The sequence below is a fragment of the Solanum lycopersicum genome, chromosome 6, assembly GCF_036512215.1.
Source record: "Solanum lycopersicum chromosome 6, SLM_r2.1".
Taxonomy (NCBI): Eukaryota; Viridiplantae; Streptophyta; class Magnoliopsida; order Solanales; family Solanaceae; genus Solanum; species Solanum lycopersicum.
The window spans coordinates 24457-48714 of record NC_090805.1 but is presented as its reverse complement, the minus strand read 5'-3'; the positions used below and the strand labels follow the sequence as shown (position 1 = coordinate 48714).

At 30.0% G+C, this 24258-nt stretch overlaps 2 protein-coding genes, 1 long non-coding RNA gene and 1 pseudogene across 6 annotated transcripts; 2 read left to right on the top strand and 2 right to left on the bottom strand.

The window, feature by feature from the left end:
* Positions 1–570: 570 nt before the first annotated feature.
* Positions 571–3422, top strand: LOC101245461 (F-box/FBD/LRR-repeat protein At1g13570-like). 4 transcript variants are annotated; one of them, XM_010323402.4, is made up of 5 exons: positions 611–774; positions 1543–1600; positions 1926–2733; positions 2819–2974; positions 3058–3422. In XM_010323402.4, exons 3-5 carry the CDS (start codon positions 1930–1932, stop codon positions 3343–3345), a joined length of 1248 nt encoding a protein of 415 aa, XP_010321704.1. In that variant the 5' UTR covers positions 611–774; positions 1543–1600; positions 1926–1929; the 3' UTR covers positions 3346–3422. The 4 variants fall into 4 exon arrangements, with proteins under 4 accessions (XP_025887159.1, XP_010321704.1, XP_069155021.1 ...); XM_069298920.1 differs by having other exon boundaries at positions 633–774; positions 1900–2733; XM_026031374.2 differs by lacking the exon at positions 1543–1600 and having other exon boundaries at positions 571–774.
* Positions 3423–5558: 2136 nt separating this feature from the next.
* LOC104647748 (uncharacterized) lies at positions 5559–7905 on the top strand. Its single transcript, XR_002027920.3, has 2 exons — positions 5559–6417; positions 7413–7905. It is a non-coding gene; the product is annotated as an uncharacterized lncRNA (long non-coding RNA).
* Positions 7906–12196: 4291 nt separating this feature from the next.
* LOC101245168 (ATP synthase subunit d, mitochondrial-like) lies at positions 12197–18399 on the bottom strand (annotated as a pseudogene).
* Positions 18400–18744: 345 nt separating this feature from the next.
* On the bottom strand, positions 18745–23391 carry LOC101251588 (E3 ubiquitin-protein ligase RSL1-like). Its single transcript, XM_004240552.5, has 3 exons — positions 22582–23391; positions 21385–22136; positions 18745–19326 (listed from the first exon to the last, which is right to left on the bottom strand). The coding sequence occupies exons 1-3, from the start codon at positions 23281–23283 to the stop codon at positions 19200–19202; spliced, it is 1581 nt and encodes a 526-aa protein (XP_004240600.1). The 5' UTR covers positions 23284–23391; the 3' UTR covers positions 18745–19199.
* Between the last annotated feature and the right edge of the window lie 867 nt (positions 23392–24258).

The window sequence follows — 24258 nt, the reverse complement described above, 5'->3', positions numbered from 1 at the left end:
AATTTGTGTGATTGTTTTATCCTTATTTTTATTTAATTTTTTAAAATTTAAAATTTAATTTATTTAAATTACAAGTTATAAATATTACTTATAAATTATAACATAATAACAAATAATAAGTAATAACTTATAAACTTTAAAAGATTTAAATCTTGAAAACTTAATTAGACTTAATTTGCAAACTTAATAAATAAAATTTTTATAAAAAGTATCTTTAAAATAACTAAAGTAAAAAATTACATTATAAATTTAAAAATATTAATCCAAACTTAAAAAAATAAAAAAATATTCATATTTTAGTGATTCAAAAAAATCATTTTTTTGAAATAACTAGATGTGTCATTCCATTTATCGCATTTCGTTCCATTACTGGTCCGTTCCGGTTCCATTCCTACATATATGGTAGGAGGGGATGGAACTGAATATTCGTCACGATAATTTCGGTCTGGTTCATCCCGGTACCGGTCAATTCGTCCCATTCCAGTCCGATACCGGTTCATTCCGGTCAGGTGGTCCCGTTCCGATTCGTTGTCCAGTCTTACTTACACCCCACTACCTCCTGTAGTCCTCAACCGCCTCTTAATCAACCCATTCTTCTTATTTGAAACCCATCCTTTTCTGTTTCTTTGGAATTTCCTTGATAAAAACGGTGTCGTTAGATTTATGATCAACAGAGTTAATTTTTCTTTTTTCAACGGACACCTTGTGATTATCGCCTAAATCAGATTTTGATGCAGCACTAGAGGATAAATTCTCCAAATGTTGGTTGCTGAGGTAAATAAACTACGAGTTTGGCTTTCTTTTGTTTCCTCTAATCCTCATTTTCGTCTTCTTCCTCAAACTTTGGTGACAGAAAGTTCGACTCAAAATTACAATTTCAGCGAGAAAAACGACGAACAACAAAGGCTTATTATTAATAATGATTTTTCTTTTGTTGAGATCTGCTAAAGATGATCTTCCTTTCTTCTTCTTTCTTTTCATTTCCATGGCTATGTCTACTGCTAAAGAAGTTTTTAAATATAACTTTTTAATGAAAATTCTTCAATTTCTTCATCTCAAATTATATATTTTAGATTGTTATTTCTTTTACACCATCTTAAAGATTGAAAATGCATTTTTTGTGAGAATTTTTTTAAGAATCGACTATATATTTTATTTATTTTTTTAAAACTTAGATTAATCCTTCTTTCTTATTTTTCTATTTCTAAAATTGTGAATAAATAAAGTGATATAATTTTTTTTTATATAATTTTTTTTTATATAAAAAATCAAAATTCGAATATTTTTTAATATGACATGGCATGACGAATGTGAAATGCACTTTCCACTATAAAACTAATATTATAATTTTAGGGTGAATTTAGTTCACTTTAAATAAGATTAGGGGGTAAAGAATTATATTTAAAGTTACATGTTAAAGTAAATTTTACTGCAAAGTTTGGAGGAGGTTTGGTATATTTATTATTAGGTTATTATTATTATTATTATGAATATATATAAATAATTTGGTTTGAACTAAATGAACAAAAATTTAAACCGAAGAGTGATCCTGCTGGAGACTTGAAGGCACAATCAGAAGAAGCTAATTTCCTCTGAAAAAGTAAGCTAATCCATTTCATTTCTTTCTCTTATAGTTTGGGTGTTGTGATTAGATGACAATGTGAACAGATTCTTCGTTTTTGTAAATTTCCTTCGTTTGATGTTTTCATGCCTTGAGTGATTTGGGTTTTCTCTTTCGTTTCTTTCTTTCTCTCATTGTGAGTGAGTAATTTGGGTTTAAGCTTATTTTTGTATTCTAATTTTGGTATTGAAATGCATTCAGTCAAGAAATTTTAGGGTTATTCACTAATTTCATTTTGGTATGTGAACACTGAGTTTTACTTGTTGATTTTCTTGGAGATTTCTCTTTTGTTTTTGTTTTACAGAAAAATGACGGATCCAAACCAGTCTGTTCTCAGCAAACTCCCTAATAATGTAATTGATGAGATTCTTATACGTTTGCCTTTTCGAGATGCTGTCTGCACAAGCATTTTGTCAAAGGAATGGAGAAAACATTGGTGTAGACTTCCACAGCTTACGCTTGACTCCGACTTTTGGAAATCTAAAAAGGACCTTACAGGTGATAAAAGAGCTACCAGTAACTTTACAATGACTATCCACAACATTATCACCCGCCATTCAGGACCACTTACAAAGTTTACCCTTTGCATTCAGTATTGGGAAATCTACCCTCCTATTGACAACTTATTATATTTCCTCTCTCGAAACAGAATCCAACACCTTGTTCTTAAACTTCCGAGACAATTCAAATTGCCACCTTCATTTTTCACATGTTTGCATTTGAGGCATCTGTTTCTCCAAAACTGTTTATTACTTCCTCCACCAGACTTCAAGGGATTTGATAGGTTAATTAGACTAGAACTGCATGAGGTTACCATTTCTTCCAAGTTGCTTGAAAGTTTGATTTCTAATTGCTTGTTGCTTGAGCAATTGGTGCTAAGGATCTCAGATACGTTAAGCGACATCATTGAAATTAATGCTCCCATGCTGAAATCTTGTGACTTCACCGGCGATATGACAACTATCTGCTTAAAATGTGTCCCTCGTTTGACAGAACTTTCTCTGAGGTATTATCGTAAGGACTGGAAAGAATTTGATGTTGCAAATTTTTTAACATCAAACTTTTTTGAGTCATGTCCTGATCATCTCGAGCATCTTCACTTGGATTATGGGGTAAATATTGTTTCATATTTCATTTTCTGTAGTTACACGTTATTTGCCCTTCGAGTTATCCTTATTTTTGGCTTGTTCTTCCTAGGTCATTGCTAAAGGCCAAGAAATACCGAAAAAGCTTCCCTTTGATCTGTTGTGTGTCAAACATCTTTGCATGTGTATTTATCTTGACAGGGATGAGATTCTGTGTCCTCTTTCGTTGATAAGAAGCTTCCCATTTTTACAATATCTAGAAATTCAGGTTCTCTTTTATTTCGTCTTTTTTTTTTCCTACTCAAATCATCAATAAGCTAATGTAGTTGAGTTTTGATATGTCTTTCTTAGATGGAGCATAATTTTAAGAAGAATATGCCGGCTCTAGAATGTCTTGAAATGGAAGCTTTTCCAGATGTGATATTCGAACATCTAAGGGAAGTGACGCTAATAGAAGCTAATGCGAGTATACGGGAGATGCAACTTATCAAGCTTCTGTTAGCCATGTCTCCGGCGCTAGTGAAAATGGTAATCAGTCCTCACAGGTTTTTGGGAAAATCTACTATAGTCAAAACACTTACTAAGCTAGCAGAATTTGAGTGTGCACCTAAAGCAGAAATTTTCCTTAAACTAGTATAAATACCATCATGTTTTGGATGTTGAGATTAAGAGATAGAAGTGAATGTTGATGCAGTATAAAACTTGTGTTTTGCTTAGTTGCCTGCCATTATATCTAGGTAAGTGTTCTCTTACATTATTCACTTTTTTATGTTTACAATGCCAAAATGTATTGTCCTGGTTAAAGTCATTCTCTATATTTCTCTTTTGGAAAAGGGCCAAAAATGACCTGACCTGAAACCTATTAAATCACTCATGTCTTCTCCTCACACACCAACAATTTATCTCTTGAAAGATGCAGCTTATCCATGTTACATTCTTTCTATTGTTGGTGCGCGAAAATCCCCATTGCTCGACATTTTAGCAGCTGGAACTTTGCGTACAAGTGTCACTCTTCTCCTAAACTCTCTTCCTCTTCCCAATCCTCTGTCTTTCTGCAAGCTCTCAGCTTATGTCCCTCAACATGATTCTTGCCTTTCACAGCTCACCTTCTCAGAATTGTTTGCCTTTTCTGCCCGTCTCCACGACCTGAAACTGGCTTGAGCTGTTCTTAGTTGGATTAGACTTTCCCTTTGATCCTGATTGAGAAGGAATAGCTTCATTCAACGCACCACATCTTTTGGTAGTATAGTAACTTACAACTTTAGTTCATTCATGAGCCGAAGTTTCTTTCAGAAAAGTAATATTAGTTGTCGAAAAATAAGACAATCATCCGCTAAAATATCAAAAATACACCAAATCTAATAGTGTGAATTTCGTTGGATCATCTCTGTTATACACTTTTAACTCCATATTACAACTACATCAACGATAGAATAGTGTAATTTGTATCATAATAATAAAAGCTGAGAAAGGAGAAAGAACAGTTGATACATTTTATATAGATCTTAAAATAACAAATCAAGATCAAGTAATACTTGTGTGCATAAACCATAGATGGTGTCTATGTAGCTGCTGTGGCTGACCCCTTCTTAGTCTATGGGGCAAAATAGGTTTGACATCTAATACAAAAGAGAGAATCCACTTCAGATGACCACGTCTCTGCTAGGCAGAGTGTGGAATGCCTGAAAACGGACCTTTTTGGATATATAATCCAACTCGAGAGTAGAGTTAGAGGAAAAACCATCTGATCATATAAACAAATTTCAAATCCTTCTCCAACATTTCATACTTCCTACTGCATAAGCTTTTGAAGTACCTCATAAGATTGCACGGTGGCTACTTTTATTAGTATTGGAATATTGTATATGGTGCCCCTTCTTGCCCATTATAGCTCTTAATTTCCTTCCTCTATTATAATAATAAATAATTAAATATTGCTAATAAACAATGGAAAGAAACCCACCAATAGAAAGGGGAAAAGCATAACTCTATCACTATTACGTTATTAACTTTATTATCTGTATATATTATAATAATAATAATAATAATAATAATAATACCTCTTTATTTCTCCACAACTTCTAATATAAAACACATTTACAATAACTAAGGGAGTTAAAAAGTGACTTTTGAGTTTTTATGATATTATAGCACACAAATGGAAAAAATAGGTAAAATGTCAAAAAAATTAATATAAGAGATACATTTCTGTAATTCCACTTGTGATCAAAATGTGTAAAGTTGGATAACTGTTATCCCTACACTAAACTAACATATTATGAATATTTAACTAAATATCAAATTATAAATAAAATAATAATACATTAATAGTGATAACTCAATTCAATGAATTCATTGTGTTCAGGGAGTTAATTCTCTCCACATTATTTCTTTAGTTAAACGGAGGAATGACTGCGACGTAACTCGTACGCCACTTACAATGTCTGAAAACCAAAATGTACGAAAACAAGAAGTAAGTTCTTTAAAAGTTATATTTTTTAATTGAAATGATCTCATAGTAATTATTTTATTTCCTCCCAGTATTAATTTTCATTTTGATAACAGTAAAATATTTCTTATAAAGTAGATTTTTCTTTATTTTCAAATACTTTACGAATTGAAGTAGGATACATATTTTTGAATTAAAAAAATCATCATTAAGAAATGGAGAATGACCTAAAATATTCTTAACTTTCACCTTTTAGCTCCAAAATATTCTTGATGTTAATCCTTTGACTCAAATTTACCCTTATTTTTATTAGTTGTCTTAAAGTAAAATTATTAAATATTTATTTATTATGTTGTTTGATGTGATTGAACCAAATTTAAACACTTCTCAATTAAATAATAAAAACCATCTTTAATTTTTTTTTTTTATAAATCCACATATAATTCATATTTTTGACCCAATAAATTTGAAAATATTGAAAAAATAATTAATTTCATGATTTCTTCGTATTGGTCTATTCAAATCATCTCCCAATTTATTATAACTTAACCCATCTCATAAATGAGGATCCAACTAACATACGTACTCACCCCGACTAATTATTCATATAAAAAATATTATTTTTATTAATATAAATTTTCTATCAATTATCCAAATGTTTTATTCATTTTTCTTAATCTTTTATTCTTAATTAGGATATACAGGACTCGAATTTGAAATGAACTCACCTATTTATATTCTTTTAATTTGTATTATTGTTATGGTGGGGAGGATGAGATAAGAACTATGAGTATATTTATTCTTTTATTGAACTAGTATACATATATAAAATAAAATATTAAAACTTATTACAATTTATAAAATTATTACAACAGAGAAAATTAGTAGTTAAGTAAATATTACTAGCATAATTAGTCAAAATAACAATATTTTAAAATATTTATTTAAAATGACAGAATGACAATGTTTTTGTATAATAATATGTATTCAAATTTTGATTTATTTAGTATTTTAAATTAATTTTATTTATAAAAATTGGACCAAAATATACGCCAATAATTGTTTTAAAGTGAAAAAGAAACTAATTTCATTTACCTTTTTTTCATCCATTAACCTTTCTTCCCCAAATTGCATGTTTCATCTCCACATCTCACGTTTAAGTTTAGATTCCTTCAAGCTGCTAAATTATTGCACATCGAGAATTTTTCTTTATTGTTAATCTAAATCTATTTATTAATTCAAGAAGATTTTCGATTGACAAGGTAATTTCCATCATTTGTTTTGATTTTTTTAATTTGATGTTTAAAGCACCGATTATATACATTTACGGATTTTTCAATTTTCATATGATTTTGTTTAAATATTCATCATATATTTATGATTTTCAATTTTTTTAAACTCGCAAAATGATTTCTAGAATTTATGTATATATTTTGTCTGATGTTTAATATATTTCAATATTTGTTAAAAGGAAAATTTCTTCTTTCAAATTTTTTGGGATAGCATCTGATTGTCTACAATAACGGACTCAATCAGAATTACTAGATGTATACCAAATAATATTCAAAGGTTTGGAAATTTTTTCTTTTGATTTATGTATTATCCAAGAATTGCTCGAAAATGTACGATCTGCGGCTAGAATAGCACGAGAGAGATCGTGTAGGAATAGACCGTGTATTATTTTTAGTTAATGATGCTTCATTTTTATATCTTATTAGAGTTGATTAGTTTCCCAAATTCTAATGTCCTCTGTTTTATATAATATCATGGAATTCTTTGTATGTATTTTCACTCAAAATGTATTAGTATCCATGTTATATTATATTTGTTGTATTTAACATTTATTTATTTTAATTGTATGTGTTAACTTGTATGAGTCACAAAAAAAATACAAATTAGTACTAACATAAAATAATACTGCAAATCCATTTTTGGTGAAAAACATGACAAATACAGTAATTTGTATTTAAACTAAATTATATTTATATTTTAATATCAAGTATTGTTATATTATTATTATTTGACTTTGAAATTGAACAATACAAAAATTCACGATGTATCTCAATATTGGAATATATCCCAAACATCAGGATGTATTCATTTGTATTCCATTCTTATATATTCAGTTATATTTTTATTTATAAAACCCATTTCATGATTTTTTCTGTCAATGGGTCGTTATGTCTTTCAGCAATAAGAAGATGTGAAAGTAATTTGGAATTATATTAAAACTCATTTCTTGATATTGCTGCTGCAGGAGCATACTCGAGGCAGGAAATGTGGAGTATGTTTTCTCAAGCTTATCATTTTCAGTGACCTCTTCTCCGCATAAATTTAATTGTGATATAATTCTATACATGGAAGAATTATATTCAGTTATACTTTTAAAGTCCGATAACCTCAAATTAACCAATCATGATGCGCCTATGGTAGAATGACCAACTTTAGGTGGTCATGTCTATCTTTCAAATTATTTCATAGTACAAGTGAGTCTTTAATAGTGACGTATTGCATTTTCAATCCCTCGTCGAGATAGTGAAGGAGAAATATCATAACTTTTGCATGTTCTTGACTGAATGTCTGGTTATTATTTTTGATGGTTTCTACCAGACCCATTGCTTCCATGTGAATTTTAGCATCTAATATCCATGATGAGTATCCTTTGTCCGATATATCCAAGGCAACAAATTTAAGTTCAGAAATTTTAGACTTCTTTTTTAGAAAAATAAAATTCTTACTCATTTAACCAATTTAAAGTAGCTCAAGTTGACAGAATTTCGTGTTGATAACGTGTTATAAAATAACTAGCTAACAAACTAATATTAATAAACTAAATTAATAAGGACAAACAAAGAGATAGCATACTATATATTAAACTTTTCTTATATATTACTTTGTGAATGAAAACATGGCTATTTATAGTTCATGAGAAATATATAAATTAACATCTGATCATTGAGAAATTATATACTTGCCAAGTTATGACACTTCAAAAATTGATGGCTTTCCATGACATTATTTTAGTATGATAAGTGATGACAATTAAAAGCTGACCCACGTGACATCCGTTTAATTTTACAACAAAAATTAGTATAAATTAAAACCAACTTAAGAGAAGACTAGAGAAGTATTTTTTCTTCTTCTTGCACAACTCAAAAACAGAAGAGTAATTCTTGTTGGCTGAAGACTTTACTATCAAGAAACAAAGAAGAAGAAACTAATTTCCTCTGAAAATGTAAGTTTATCGATCGTATTCCCTTTTTTATTCACTAATTTTATTTTGGTGTTGAAATTAGTTGTTAGCCAATTTTGGGTGTTGTGATTAAATCATGAAAATCTTGGATTATATGTCAAAACTAATATAATAGGAATCCTTTTCAACACTTTTAATATTAAGTAAAAATATTCAAATTTTAATTTATTATGTATTTTATTTAAGTTTTTATTATTTATTTTAATTTAAATAATATAATTGTTAACTAACAAAAATGAGAAACTTAGGGAAAATAAATTTTTAAAAAAGGAACAATTGCTTAAAAGCCTCATCAGTTCTAAAAATTTCAAAAGTAAATACAAATTCAAAAAAATAAACACAGAGAACTCATCTCACTTGTTCATCAAATTTCTAGTATCGATTTTTAAATTTTCATTGATAATATTCAAATCTGTTGAAATGAATTCGATTAAATCATATCTTTTAAATTTATATTTTTTAGAATATTGTATCAATCTCAACAAATTGTAATATTTTCATTATGTATGCTATTCTTTTTCTAGAATCTTATATCTTTCTTTAATCGTATTTATATGTGATGATTAGATTATATTGGAATACAATCCGTAAAATTTTTGTAATACGAATAAAAGAAAAAAATATTTGGTAGTTATTTAATCTAATTTTGATCACTAGGATACAATTTTAGTTTCACTATGAAAGTAAAATGTTAATTTAAATTTAAATGGTAAAGTGAACACATAAAATACAAAATTCGTTGATATACAATTATGGTGAAAACATAATAACAAGAAATACAAACTTGTTGTCATTAAAATTGAGACAAAAATACAAAATGAGCAATATAACTACTCACATCAGTTGGAATACAAAATTGATTTTGTTGGTATATCATTATGATGAACAAAAAAAATACATATTTTTTAAAATACAGTGTGAGAGTTAAATACAAAATTGTCACTGTAAAATACTCACCACAATATGATACTCAATTTAATTTGAATGATAAATTGAACGTATAAAATATAAAAATTGTTGGTATACAATTATGATGAAAACATAATAAAAAAGAAATACAGACTTGTTGTTATTGGAAATTAAGATTGAAATACAAAATAAGCACAATAAATACTCACTTCAATTGAAATACAAATGTGACTTTGTTGATATACCATTGTGATAAATGCACAATAAAAAAATATAGAACTTATTTGTATACAAAGTAATATTGAAATTCAAAAGGGATAATACTCAATTACCCCCCTAGCCTATACCCAAAATCCCTACGACACACCTTATCTTTGATGAGGTCCTATTACCCCCTCCAACTTTTTTTAAAGTAATTTGTTACCCCTTGCGTGCCTACGTGGCAATAATCGTGATTTCACCCATGTAGGGCGCGTGAGTGCAGAGTGAGTGCAGATTTTGGCTAACAATGACCAATAAAAGTTAGCCACGTGTCAAAGCAATTTGAAAAAAAATTCAAAAACAAATTTTATTGTTTCTCTCAAAAGCAAGTTCTTATTCCTCTTTTCAAAAAATAACCCCATGTTCATGGTTCTTCATTTTTGAAGAAGCTCCATCCATTATCATTCAAGTTAAATAGCTCCTTGATTTGAAAAGGTAAAGTAAAATTTAATCTATTCTTTACATCTTTTTATGTCGATTATTAATTCTTATTTTTTTTGACAATGTTTATAAAGTTAGGGTTATGACAAAATCCGAGTTGAATAAGTTGTGTATGGATGAAATCGATCCACACACTGCAAAAAAAAATAACTCCCAAAATCCAACATCGAAAATCAAATTTCAGTTGGAAATCTAATTTCTAACCTTTGAAGTCGATCCCGTCCACACATGCAAGACTTTCTCTCTTTCTACTTCATCTACTTTTTGGTAAAATTAATTTGGAAAAGATAAAACGCCAGCTTTTCAAACTTGGGAAGTGTAAAGTTACTTTATCGAAAGCTGAAAAAGTGGGTCCCGGCGCGTGTTCAACAAACACTTCGACCTTGCAGATTATTATTTCCACGTAGGCACGCAAGGGGTAATAAATTACTTTAAAAAAAAGTTGGAGGGGGTAATAGGACCTAATCAAAGATAAGGTGTGTCGTAGGGATTTTGGGTATAGGCTAGGGGGGTAATTGAGTATTATCCCAAATTCAAAATAAACAAATTAAAATACAAAATTATTGTCATTTATGTTTTAAGTAGAAAATTGTAATATATGTAAATTAGAACATTGTTGATTAAGTTGAATACCTCTAGTAATTCTCTAAGATTCTACCATTGGAGAGTAATTTAGAGTTTATCAAACCCAAAACGTGATTTCACCTACAACAGCAATTTTAAACGATTTAAACAAAAATAAAATCATAAAAGAAATATTAAAAAACGGATAAAGACTCATATTTTAATAAAAGGGATTGTCTGAATATCTTTATAAATATATTTTTCAATTTCTGAAAAAAAGAAAAAGAAACAAGAGAGGTGGATTTTGAAATGGAGAAGAATTAGAAGATGAAAATATGAGAGAAAAAATATTTCATTTAAAAAAAAAAACATATTGAGAGAAGATTAATTGGAAAATTTGTAATTAAAGTGAGATAAAATTGAAAGTAAATTAGAATACACAATCTTTCCTAAAACAATGACATTTTGACATTTTTACTAATTCCTCCGCCCGGTATTGTTTGTCATGGTTTCTATTTTAAAAGTCAATCTATAGAAATTTTGACTAACATTTTAAGATGTATTTTTTCATCATATTAATATGTCAAAAAATTAAAATTTATTGTACTTTTCATATAGTTTTAGGATATCTAATTTTTTTTGAATATCGAATTAATATGATCTAATTTACCTTTGAAAATTAGTCAAATTGACTTTCGATAAGCGCAACATGACAAACAATTCCGGACGGAGGGAGTAATATTTATAAAGTAGGGAGGTTTTTACTAATTAAGTTAGATTAGATGAAGTTGAATGTTGATCTTACTACATCATTTCTAGATTGTTTTGAAGTGGAAGCTTTTCAGAACGTGGAATTCCAACACTGAACAATATTTAAGCTAAAAGACGCTTATGGCAGTATGTGAGAGATGCAACTTATCAAGCTTTTGTTAGCCAAGTCTCCGAAGCTGAGTTCTATATTGTCTTGAAGTGGAAGAGTGGAATTCCAACGCCTAACAGTAGTTAAGCTAAAAGATGAAGTTGGATTCTAAATTAACAGTAGTTAAACTAAAAGATGAAGCTGAGTTCTAGATTTTCTTGAAGTGGAAGCTTTTGAATGATGAAGCTTAATGCTAGATTGTCTTGAAGTGGAAGCTTTTCAGAATGTGGAATTCTAACACCAAAAAGATGAAGTGGAAGCTTTTCAGAATGTGGAATTCCATCGCCTAACAGTAGTTAAACTAAAAGATGTATGATGGTAATATGCGACTTATCAAGCTTCTGTTAGTCAAAACTCCGCAACTGGTGAGAATGCTAACGAGAATGTCAATCAATCTCCAGTTTCTCTAGAATGTATCTCCAATATTATTAAGAGATAAATGTCAAAACACACATAAATTATCCTCTTTTTTGAGTTTCATACCTAAACTGTTGAAAGTGTAAGTTTCATAACGTTTTATGAGATATATTACTTACTCGCATTGAAGCTGTAGTAATAATCTTTTATTTTATCACTTACTTGGTTGTTAGAAAGGAAGTGGATAGTATGTATCTCATAAAGAAAGTATTCCTTTTTGTGGAATTGTGTTTCAATGAGCTAGTAAAAAGATTGGGTTTGCATATTTAAAGCCTAGTGAAATTAAACATCCCCCAAATTCAAGGTCATATTAGGATGTCCAAGTTAACATTTGAAAACAAACCACAACTGCTTCTTTTTCTTTGATCAACTTTACCCAAAAAAAAAAAACCTGCTAATAGCCCCAGTAATCATTTTGAATTTCATCATCAAACTTCTTTTTCAGCTCAGGATGCTTCTCAAAGTATTCTTCAGCTGTCATCGTACTAAGTTTTTTCTGTTCGTCCAAACAAACTCACACGGTTAGATAAAAAGGATAAATGATAAGAATATATTATATATATATATATATATATATATATATGGAGGAATAAGGTGAAATGAAGACCTTCAACTCTTGCACGTCTGCAACTTCTTTTTCTAATCTTTCAGATTCCTTCAGAGATTTCTGCTCCGCTTCTTTCAGCTCCACCAACTACGATTATTGCAACAATTCGAAAGAATAAACCAAAGAGTATGCAAATTTAACCATGCTATTCTTGTGTTAATTGAAACTTCTGAAAAGAAGGTACACATGATTTGGCATTATCTTCGAATCACCATTGACATGCCAATTCGGGATCAAGCAGGTACATATTGTAACTGGTATTCTAACAATTCCACCGAATGTCTCAACTTTATTTCTGTTAAGGAAAATAATTTTTGATAAAATGATTCTATTGAAATATGTACTTCATGTATTTTTTTCGTTTAATCTTTTTTATGCCAAAGGTGAATTCCTCTGTGGCAGCAACACTGGAACACAAGGACAGCTTGCAGGATTTGAGCAATTAAGAATTCCCTATATCAATTTTCAACTAATTATTATAGGTATGACTATACCAATAACAAGTAGCTAGAAAAAAAAACTCATGCAAAGAAAGGTAAGGATAATGATTATTGTTTTTCCACTTACCAAGGCGTCAAATTTGGGTTTATATTGAGGAGTCACCATATCCACAAACTTGGGGATCTCAATGCCTGAAAGAAACAACAGTTGGAAATAGTTATGGAAAGCCAACAAACATCATTGGAGTTTGACATATATATAGGGAGTGAGCTAGCTCTGTTTCTCCAACAGTGGCAGAGCCTTGTATAGCTAAATACTAGACGCACAGACATCAAAATGAAATTTCAACTGAACTATGAGATCAGCAGTTCTATTCAAACTTGGTGCAAACATTGAATGAAAATATGACGGAATTTGAGCAATAATCAAGAGTATTAGAGGACTATGTTGAAAAATATTTAGTAGTTGCACTCAGTAAATTCTAAATCGTTATTCACTTTTAAAAATTATAATAATGAAATAAGCCACTAAAAATGTGAAGAAAACTACAGACTCTTCACATTTAATCCACTTACTTACACAGTTCACCCACATAGAAAACTATATCACGAAATCCTACACCTGAGAAATCATACAATCCAGGACCACTACTCTGCTTAATAGTTTTTTAGTTTTATGGCCAAGAGTTTGAAGTCAAGTTCTGAGAACCAAGAGATGTAAAAGTCAAGGTACTACAAAAGAAATAACATTAAAGGTACCACGAGAGCATGCTCATAAAGTAATAAAAAGATATTCCAAACACAAAAAAGAGAATCTGAAACTGCACATACTGTCGTAGGCCTCTCTTTGTACATGTCTACCAAGCGAGAACCAATTCCTTTTCTGTAATACCCCCAGTTGATAGGTTCAGGTTCCTGCTTGGTATATAAGCGAAGAACACTCTAGTGTTAGAACCTCTAAATTTATAGTTCAAATAGAGATAACTATCTATCTGAAAAAACTCACAAAACAAGTGATTAATTGGCAACCTACACTACTCCATGTATTATCCATGCTCAGTGAATTTTTCTAGTTGTTTCGAAAACTCACAAGTACCATTTGGTTAAAAACAGGCCCAGAGACTCAATAGAGACAAAAACTCAAGAGTCACTTCACTAATGTAACTACCATTAAGTTTATCTGGTAACTCTTCCGATACAAATTAAAAGTTGAGTTGTTCTTATTAGTGAAAATTTTGATAGGTATCAAAATACACATTTGATATATGACAAACCCGCTCATTGCTATCTTTATTAACGAAAGTAAATGTGTCTATGTGCATCTGAGACTTGGTAACAGGGGTGCTTCCCTATACAAGACACCTGCAAAAGTACAGGCAAGCAGTGATAGCATTTACCAAAATAATTCAATCAAAAAATTTTCGCAAAAAACATTGTTTCACTTAAGAAGCAGTTGAATCTCTATTGCTTTTGGTTCAGGTCATTGAGGGCAACCTGGTAATTTATGATGAAGAGGATGAGTTTCTCGTGAATAATCCAGAGTTCTCACATGGTCCCTCCAAAACCAGTTCCTCAAGAACAAAGATTTGAATGTCAAACATTGCATTTTCTAACCGAATGGCTTGTATATTTATCTAATAAAGTTTAACTAGAACAATTTAGAAATGCTAGTAAAGGTTTTCACATTATCCGACATGTCAAAAAAAAAAAGAGAGAGAGAGAAGAAGCAACCACAGTTCTTTTTCTTTACAGTTTTCAATTTTCATTCCTTCAATCCTCGCTCATCTTCTCCTTATTTATTAGTTTTAGTTGGTATTCGCATAGTATCCTTTTCTTCTACTTCTACTACTGCATTTGCATTGTTCAACTTGCAATTTTGTGGGACTAAATTGAGTTTGTTGTAGAATCAGGAAAATTACAAGTACACAGGGACAAACAAAAGAACCTATTAATGGTTTCTTCTGCCTTTCTAAACAAATATAATAGTTAAGTTGTTTGTCCAAGAGAAGGATGCACATAAGCACCCAAGGAATGTGGCCTAGTGGTAAATGAAGTAAGTTGAGAAGCATGATGTCTCAAATTCAAACTCCAAGGAATGTGGCCTAATGGTAAATGAAGTAAGTTGAGAAGCATGATGTCTCAAATTCAAACTCCAATAGAGCATGTGATTTCTTCATATCTTTGTGCATAGAGGTCACCCAGTACCTGATTCATCATGTTCCATCTAATTGGTAAGACATCAACTGATTCAAGCAAGTTTTCTTTTTATTCAATGCCTTATATTTTCTTGGGCAACTTTCACATATAGCAAACAAAAAAAATCATATTTGTACAATATAGCAAATTTTGCATAATTGCGCTCCATAGCAAACATAAAAACTGTATAATTCGCTATACATATAAAAGTGTATAATTCGCTGGCCTAAATTGTATAATTCGCTGGCCTAAATTGTATAATTCACTGGCCCATTTTGCTGCAATTGTATAATTAGCTTTGCATACAGTTGAATCGAATTAAAATGTATGTATATTGCATAATTATAAGTGTATAGCAAGAAGATATATGTTTTTCTCGCTTTATACAAAAACAGAAACACAATATATACACTTCTGTTGTATAAAGCTAGAAAAAATTGTATTTCACTGCAATTGTATAATTCACAATTGTATAATTTTTTGGCCCTTTTCTCTGCAATATTTGAATTACAATGTTTGTAAATTATATAATTAAGTGTATAACACGAAGATATACATTTTTGCATGTGTATATACAATTTTCTCTCGCTTTATACAAAACAGAAAAGAAATTATACACTTCTGTGTATAAAGCGAGAGAGGCGAGAATGGGAGAGTGGCGAGCGAGACTTCTGGGAGAGAGACGCCTGGCAAATTTTTGTCAATGTTTGCTCGGAGTACAATTAAATCAAACCGTAGCTATTCAATTTAATTTAGGTTATTAGTTTGCTATTTTATACAATTTTCCCTATTTTCTTTTGCCACTACAATTGTTAGGATATACTATTAACCATGCGTTTTGATATAGTATTAATATTGAACAATTGTTTATTTATTTATTCAATTCAATAAAGTGTTACATTAAATAGATCAATTGTCATATATGTGTCCTTAACTTATATAGTAGATGATTTGGTGTATAGAGTTTAAGCTTATACACAGAAGATTAAATCATCAGTTCTTATAAGTTAAAATTTATAGTTCACAATCATAGATGAAAATTTGGACAAATCATCAGAAAGATTGTAGCATGAGATTAAATGTAATTTATCTTGATTATGAGAATGACATAGTTCTAACTTCTCGTGCTAGTGCATTTGGTATGTATTGAACGGGACCAAGCAGAGATAGTTGTTTTAGACTGACTGATAAAAACATATTCTCTAAACTATTAAATATACTTATATTCTTAATCTTGATATAACGATTATGATCTGTATATATTATTTATCATTTTGATTTATTAAAAGGTGAGATTCTGAGATGGGTCAATATGCCTAGTAGATTGGATGATAATAATATATATTGGTGAAATAATTAGTTAGTTGATGAAACCATGTCTCAGTATAGAGATCAATGATTAACTTCTTTTAGAGCAATACTTAACTTATTTCATGTGCCAGATTCATAAATCTATCGGCCGGATTTACACATGAAAACTTACAAGCTTCTCATTCAACAAATGCAAGAATACAAATGGAAACGTTCACCACTCTTCAAATCATCCTGATAAAACAATCATGTTAAATCAATTTTAATGGAAGGGAAAAGGGTCTGATATACCCCTCAACTTTGTCATTTAGAGCTGATATACCCCTCGTTATAAAAGTGGCTCATATATGCCCTTACCGTTATACAAACGGCTCACATGTACCCCTGCCATTACAAAATGGCTCACATATACCCTTCATTTAACGGAAGTTAAAAAATTAGTTTTAAATTTATATTTGTTACTTCTAATTTTTTTTTAAAAAAAATATTTAGGGGTATATATGATTCTTCTATCAAAGTTCAAGGTATATTTTAATTTTTTTCATACAAAAATTATTTTTTGACTTGTTTTATTATAATAATTTGAGTTTCTTATTCTTATTTTGTTTTTTTCTTTCATTCCTTAGTTTAAATAAAAAAAATTTAAACTATTTTTTGTGTGTATTGTAATTTAATTTCGTATTCGAAGAAAAAATTTGGTCATCTACAATAAGTTTTACAAGAATATTAGTGAAACATAAATAAATTTGATTATCAAAATAATATTATAAATTAGTCATTGGAACAAAAATCAGAAAAAATATGTTTGACGAGGATTAAATTTACTCATATGAGATTATATTTTTAATTAAAAAAAATAAAAATTTAGATTAAATTTTTTTTTCCATTTCCGTGAGAGGAAAAGTATATATGTGAGCTATTTGTTTACAAGTAGGGTATATATAAGCCACTTTTATAACGAGGATATATCAGCTCTAAATAACAAAGTTGAGATATATCAGACCTTTTTTCCTTAATGGAATCAGGTCCATAATTTGCTAGATAAACATCCCAAAACCCAATAAAATCAATTCCAGAAAAAAAAAATATGATAGAGCGTCAACCAAATTAGTACTTGACCATATAATAGATCCAATAGCAATCAAAATCTAAATCTAGATCCATATAGAGGAAATATCTATTGAAAAAAGAGGAAACCTGACTGAACTTGGTCTGAAGTTGGGAGTTGACATCATCGAAAGCGCGACGGAGATTGGAGAACTCCTTGCGAGCTTCATCGCTGACGAGAAGATTGGCCATTCCTTCCCAATCAATAGTCTTGCCGGCCTTGAAAGTCACGTCGGCGATCTTCTTCACTGAACCGCTCATTTTCTGGCAGTATTTGCAACAATGTCGCTTGTTATTTAATAAAATAATATACTATCGATCAACCTTTAAAAAAAATAATTAATAAAATAATTTACAATTACACGATTTTTTTACCAAATTTTAAAAGTCTTTCTTAAAACATGGAATCAAAGATTTTGACATTGCTTACACAAAGTTGTGTTTGAAATGTAATTTTCTTTTTCTTTTAGAAATATTTCAACAAGATAATTAAACTAAATATAATGTGAAATTGTTTCGATATATCATAATTTGCAAGTCATATCAATTTTGATTTCTCCAGCTATTTAGGATAAAATGTTTATCTATACTTTTAACAACATCAAACATTAATCGTGTCATTCATTATTAAACTTAAGAATATCAACAGCGTGGACAATATTTAAATAGCAACATAAGAATATCAACAGAGTGGACAATATTTAAATAGCAACATAAGAATATCCTTGGGCAAATTATCCACGTAGCCAAGTAACTTGATTTAAATTTGGACAAGTAACATTTCGGCCATAATTTTGATGTGCAAATATACAACATAAAAAAAAATCCCATAAAACTTCAAAGTCTTACAAGTCGGTGTCTTGCAATGTAAAACGAAAAATGAAACATGATGTAGGAAACACTGATATAAAGAGAAGGATTTCGTTATTTATTCCTATATAATTATAATATAAAAGTAATGCTTTTTCCTTGGTAAATTTACATAATTCACATTGTACTTGTCTATCTGAAAATTTAAATGTTCAACTCACACTTCACTACTTATTGAAATACAAACTCACACTTCACTACTTATTGAAATACAAACTATGTACTACACTAAACTGTTTATTGAAATACAAATTTTGTACTACTATCAAATAATACATTGGGAGCATGTGTATCGTAGAAGTATTGAACATCTTCATTGCAAGCAAATATAATCATAGAATTGCTTATTTTATCCTATTATGTAAAATTTTCCAAACATGACCAAAATGCAACTTTTTTCAATATTGCCCTAAAAAAACAACTAGTTTACTGGAATATCATAAAATTGAACAGAAAAACATAGACTGTCACAGTCACAGATCCTCAACTTTGATTTCTATCCCCTACTACTGGCAATCTCGCAGCACGTATTAACACGATTCCATGAAACAAAAGAACTAGACATATGAAAACAACCCCTTTTTTCTCAACAGGTAGCGTCCAACTTGGGCTCACCTCAACTGTTCAACCAAATATATACCTACCTTCAACAATGCAAATACTTGTTAACCATGTCCACCAAGGTCTTATGCATATGAGAGTGAAATTATTATTCAGGTGCAAAATAGAAAGTAATGGTTATATCCTGATCAGCCTCTCCTTGGTTGGAGTCTATTGTCATAAATGATATTTCGCTCATCCCATACTGGGCAGGAACATGTTGCTTTCTTGTTCTTCCACTCAGCTCCGCATGTATCACAGAACTCGTGACCACATCTGGAAAAACATTTAAAGTACTCAATCTCAATCTTAGCCCTTACAACATGAATGAATCGTACGTCCGCCATTTCTAATAATAGAAAATGAAGTCAACAAAAATTTACATTTAAGGGTAGGTAGTGAACCAGCTTACATACCCATCGTAGTAGTCCCATAAGTAGGGGCTGAGAAGGGTTAAAGTATAAGGGCATCTCCAACCCTATCCTCTATTTTACACTTTAAAAATAGAGTTCTCTATTATATTTGACAATCAACTCCAACCCAATTTTCTATTTTACTCTTCAAAAAAGAATTTTTTTTTCTCTCCTCAATACTATATCATTATATCTATTTTATTGTTATTTTTTTTATTTCATAATATAAATCATTTCTTCTTTTTGAAAATAATCCCTCTATAATCTTTATGTAATACAAAAATTTATTTTTTTCAAACTCTTCATATAATACAAAATTATATTTTATTCTAAATAACATAAATTGCGATAAATATTATATATAATACATATTAACGAACAATTCAAATAAAAGTGAAATAATAGATGAAATATAATTGCATCATAAATATTGTATTATCATAAAATTATTTTAAATCTTATATAAATACTCAACTTTCAAGACCATTACGTTGCTCTCATGAATGTTCTATTAATGTATTACGGGGTTCAAAATGAGCATTTTTGTCCTTATCTTTTATGTGAAGCTAAAATTGTATAAATTAACAATTTCACCTTGTATCCAATTATTTCGTGTATTAATTTACTTCCAATATTCTATTTTGAACAATTGAATCAAATATTTTCATGCTATTTAAAAAGTATAGTTTAATAATTTATCACCATCACATAAAAAGTAGATTGTTTGAATTATCATGTAAATTTTGTGCATACTTCATAATGAAAAATAATTATAATCTAAATTACATATTTAAAATGATCAATAAAAATTAAAAATGAATTATATGTTTTAGATATTATATTACTTAGAAAATAATTACAAATATTAGAGACTTAATTAATAATCTTATACAATATAATTAATATTAAAATAACTTTAAGTTACATATTTAAAGTGATAATTTCTTTTTAAAATAAAACAAAATAATGATTAATTTGGCCGAAGTAGTAACTTGTTAAATGTTACATTGCATTGAAAAATAATTACAAATGATAAATATTAAATTAGTAATATCATAGAAATAATATTATAATAATCAAAAAGTAAAATAGAGAGGTGAATAGTAGTTCTCCAAGAATAGAGAGTTAAATAGAGAGTGATTGGAGAACCCATTCTCTATTTTACTCTCCAAATATAGAGAATGGAGAGTAAAATAGAGATGGGTTGGAGATGGTCTAAGCAGACCTTGACCACAACAAATTTTATGAGGAGGGTAGAGTGTACGCCTATGTTGCTCCGACTCTTCAAAAGTGCCAAAGGGCGCGTGTCGGATTTGCCAAAACTATTTGGAGAATCTGAGACGGGTGCAGTATCAAAAGTGAAGAGTTTGCACAAGTAAGGTGTACGCTAACCCTTAGCCAATTAGCCGAGAGGATGTTTCCAAAAGACCCTCGGCAACTATAAATTTTTTAATCACTTGTAAAGACATGAGAATCTTCATACTTTAAAAGTTCTCTCATGGAAAGTGGAATATTTTTAAAATGTAAGTGCACCTATCTAAGCATAACGTGACTCCAACCAAAATTATAATTTATAACAAGTCGGAATGGAGTAAGAATTTCACAGTGAAAGAACTAAAACATTCAAGAAATCCTAGAATTTCCTTGATCCTGGCTTTGTAAACCTAGAATTAAAAAATTTCGTTTCCAAGTTAGACTACGTTCTTCATGACTTTAACTCTGGTCTCATAAACATCTCAAGTATATGATGTTACGATTCTATTGACCAGCTTAATATCTAATATAAGCATTCCAAAAAGTTATCTTTTCCCTATTACCTAATATAAGCATTCCAATAAGTCAATATTTTCCCTATTACCTAGTTAAGTTAATTTTATACCATGTAAGGCAAAAACGTAAAAAGGAAGGAGAAGCCAAGAACCTGCAGTAAATATGATAGCAACCTTCGCCAAGAGACACCATGTGGTTGCACTTTACGCACTGACGCCAACGACTCTGTGCGGCAAGAGACTTGAGATTTGCATCTTCTACACACAAGTAAGGGTTAAGTCTTCTATAGTCAAAGCAAGTCATGTTTTTATGCCAAGGAACTCTGCAGTTGATACAGACATTAAGGTGACATTTCGTGCACATTGTAACCCCAGCTTGCTGTTCTCCCGCAGAGACCTCAGCTTTTGACATCAATGTAGAACACTTGGGATTTGGGCAGTAAATCTTTTCCGTGATAGGAATGGTAGTTTCCTTTACACGTTCACTCATCAAATCATATAGCTTGGGTATCAGGAACTTTTTGCAGTTATCTAATTTCAATTCAGACTTGCATGTATCATGAGGGCATTTAGGTAGCATTCCTTGAAGGAGCTTAGCTTCCACATGTTTATTCATACAAGAATAGCAATAATAATGCAGGCAACCATTAATTAGAAACATATGATCTATATCAGTATCTTGCAGACAAATAGTACAAGTTTCAGTGATGCTCTTCCGAAGGCTATTTTCTGCTGGTCCTCTAACCTGAGAGACTATTGCATCGGAAGCAAGTTTAATTGCCAAGTTGATCGTGTTCTGTGTCACAAGAGATGGTATACAATCTGTAAATTTTTTTAGGCAAGAAGTTGCCTGTTCAACAAGTCCAACAATATTACCCTTCCTTGGATGCAACGTGCCGCTAACCTGCATAACAAATATACATCAATCATGTCAATACCTTCTTAGTTGCACCATAATAAGCCTAAGATCATAATATCACGTGTTTCCAATGTCACCCATCTAATAATACTTGTGATTCATAGAAAACTAATAAATTCTCCAGGGGTTAAAGTAATGAGGTATTAATTCCCTCGACTCTACACACAGAGCGGCGAGGTATACATTGTATGATAAGCGAGATGATCCTCCCAAAACATATTAATCCTCCAAGATAAAACTTGACAGACCCAATAACATACTCTTTCTTATCGTCCCAACGAAAGCAGACATACAAACCTCCCTCTTCCTAATTGCAAAGACACATGCTTTCCTTTTATTTATATAAAAGATACATTAAAGGACAAATTTGTATATTCTAATCTTATGACAGAATATTAAAAAATTATTTAAAAAACTGCTGCAGACTCACATATTGCAAGATTGTTTGACTATCCAAAAGAAGATTAACCCTTTTCAAACCCAGCATCAAAGCAACATCAAGCCCTTCAATCAGTGCTTTCAATTCTGCAATTTCATCCGTCAATACTTCAGTACCTTTAACCAAACCCTTACTCACTTCAAACACTAATATCTCACTCGGATCACAAACAGCAACTCCAATCCCAGCAATATCTCTCCCCACATTAACCCCAACTATATCTTCATCAGCATCTTCTCCCATCAAACCCTTCACATAAACCCTAAACCACTCCCCATTTTGCGTATCCACTCCATTGGACGACGATCCCTCCCCATAAGGCCTATGTAATTGATCTTCGTTTAATTTCCACTCGCCATCCGGGACATTGAGTATCTCCCGTGCAAAAGCCTGGTCATGAATTCGACGATTTAGGTCGTCTTCGATTTTCCTCATCTCAACTTGAGCGGTTAGTTGGTCTATAAGTTGTTGCTCGTAGTATGATAATTCGTCAGGGAAGATATTACTGACATTGTTATTACCTACGATAACGTTTGCATTAATGGCGGGTTTTGAAGTAGAAGCGTTCATAGCCTCTTGCATTTGGAGTTGAAAAGCGAAGAGAAGGTCGACATCGACGGCACCGTCACCTGCGGCTGCTATTTCACGGCGTTGTTCGTCGACTAAGGCGTGAAGATCGTCGTCAACTTCCATCCCTAGTTTACTTCAGTGTGGACTGTGGAGTGTTATGGAGTCTTGTGTTGTAGGTGTGTTATGGAGGTCTTCTGTTGTTGGTGTGAGGCATTATTTTATTATTTTTTATTTGAATTGATTTTTTTCTTAGGGCTATTTCTCTTTCTTGTTTATGCTCTTTCCTCTTTTTTCCTTATTTTTTTTTCTTTCATTAATTTTTAAACCAATTTATTTATGGAATCCTTTAATTAACCTTTTATTTTGTACATATGAATAATTTTTTACTTATTTGTTTTTTTTTATAATAACTTATTTTATCATTAAATAAAAAAAGCATGAACATACAAAAGCTCAAGTTAATTCTTCAAATGGTCACTTATGTCATAAAATTGACCACCAAAACTATTTATATTTCTTTTCTCTTATTTTTTATTTATTGTTCTTTAACAAATTTCACCTTCATATTTCATATTATTTAAACTTCTACTTTTAGAATTTATCAAAAAAATATTTTTTAATTTTATTTAAAAATTGATGTTTGATCATGAAAATTTGAAAGACAATTTTTCAAAATTGAAGGTATATTTTAAATTTGAAAAAGCATGTAAGTATAATTTTTTTAAAACTCATTTTTCACTTTTGATATTATTTAAAACATGAATGTTATTTCTATTTTTTTTATGAAAATAAAAAATAATTTTATTTTCAACTCTTGCTCCATATATTTCAAACACTGTAAAAAACATATTTAAATTCTATGTTCAAATGCCAAATAATTTTTAATATTTAATTTAATAACAAGTGTTTCACTATTCTTTACAAACTTTTTTTTATATAATTTTAATTATATTTCATTAGAGATTTATTTTACTAAATTAGTCGTATTACCATTTAAAACATGTTATATTATGTAGTTATGATAAGAATATTATTTCATAAAAAATATTTTTTGCTAAAAATAATAAAATAAATAAATAAAATATATTTTCATCTATA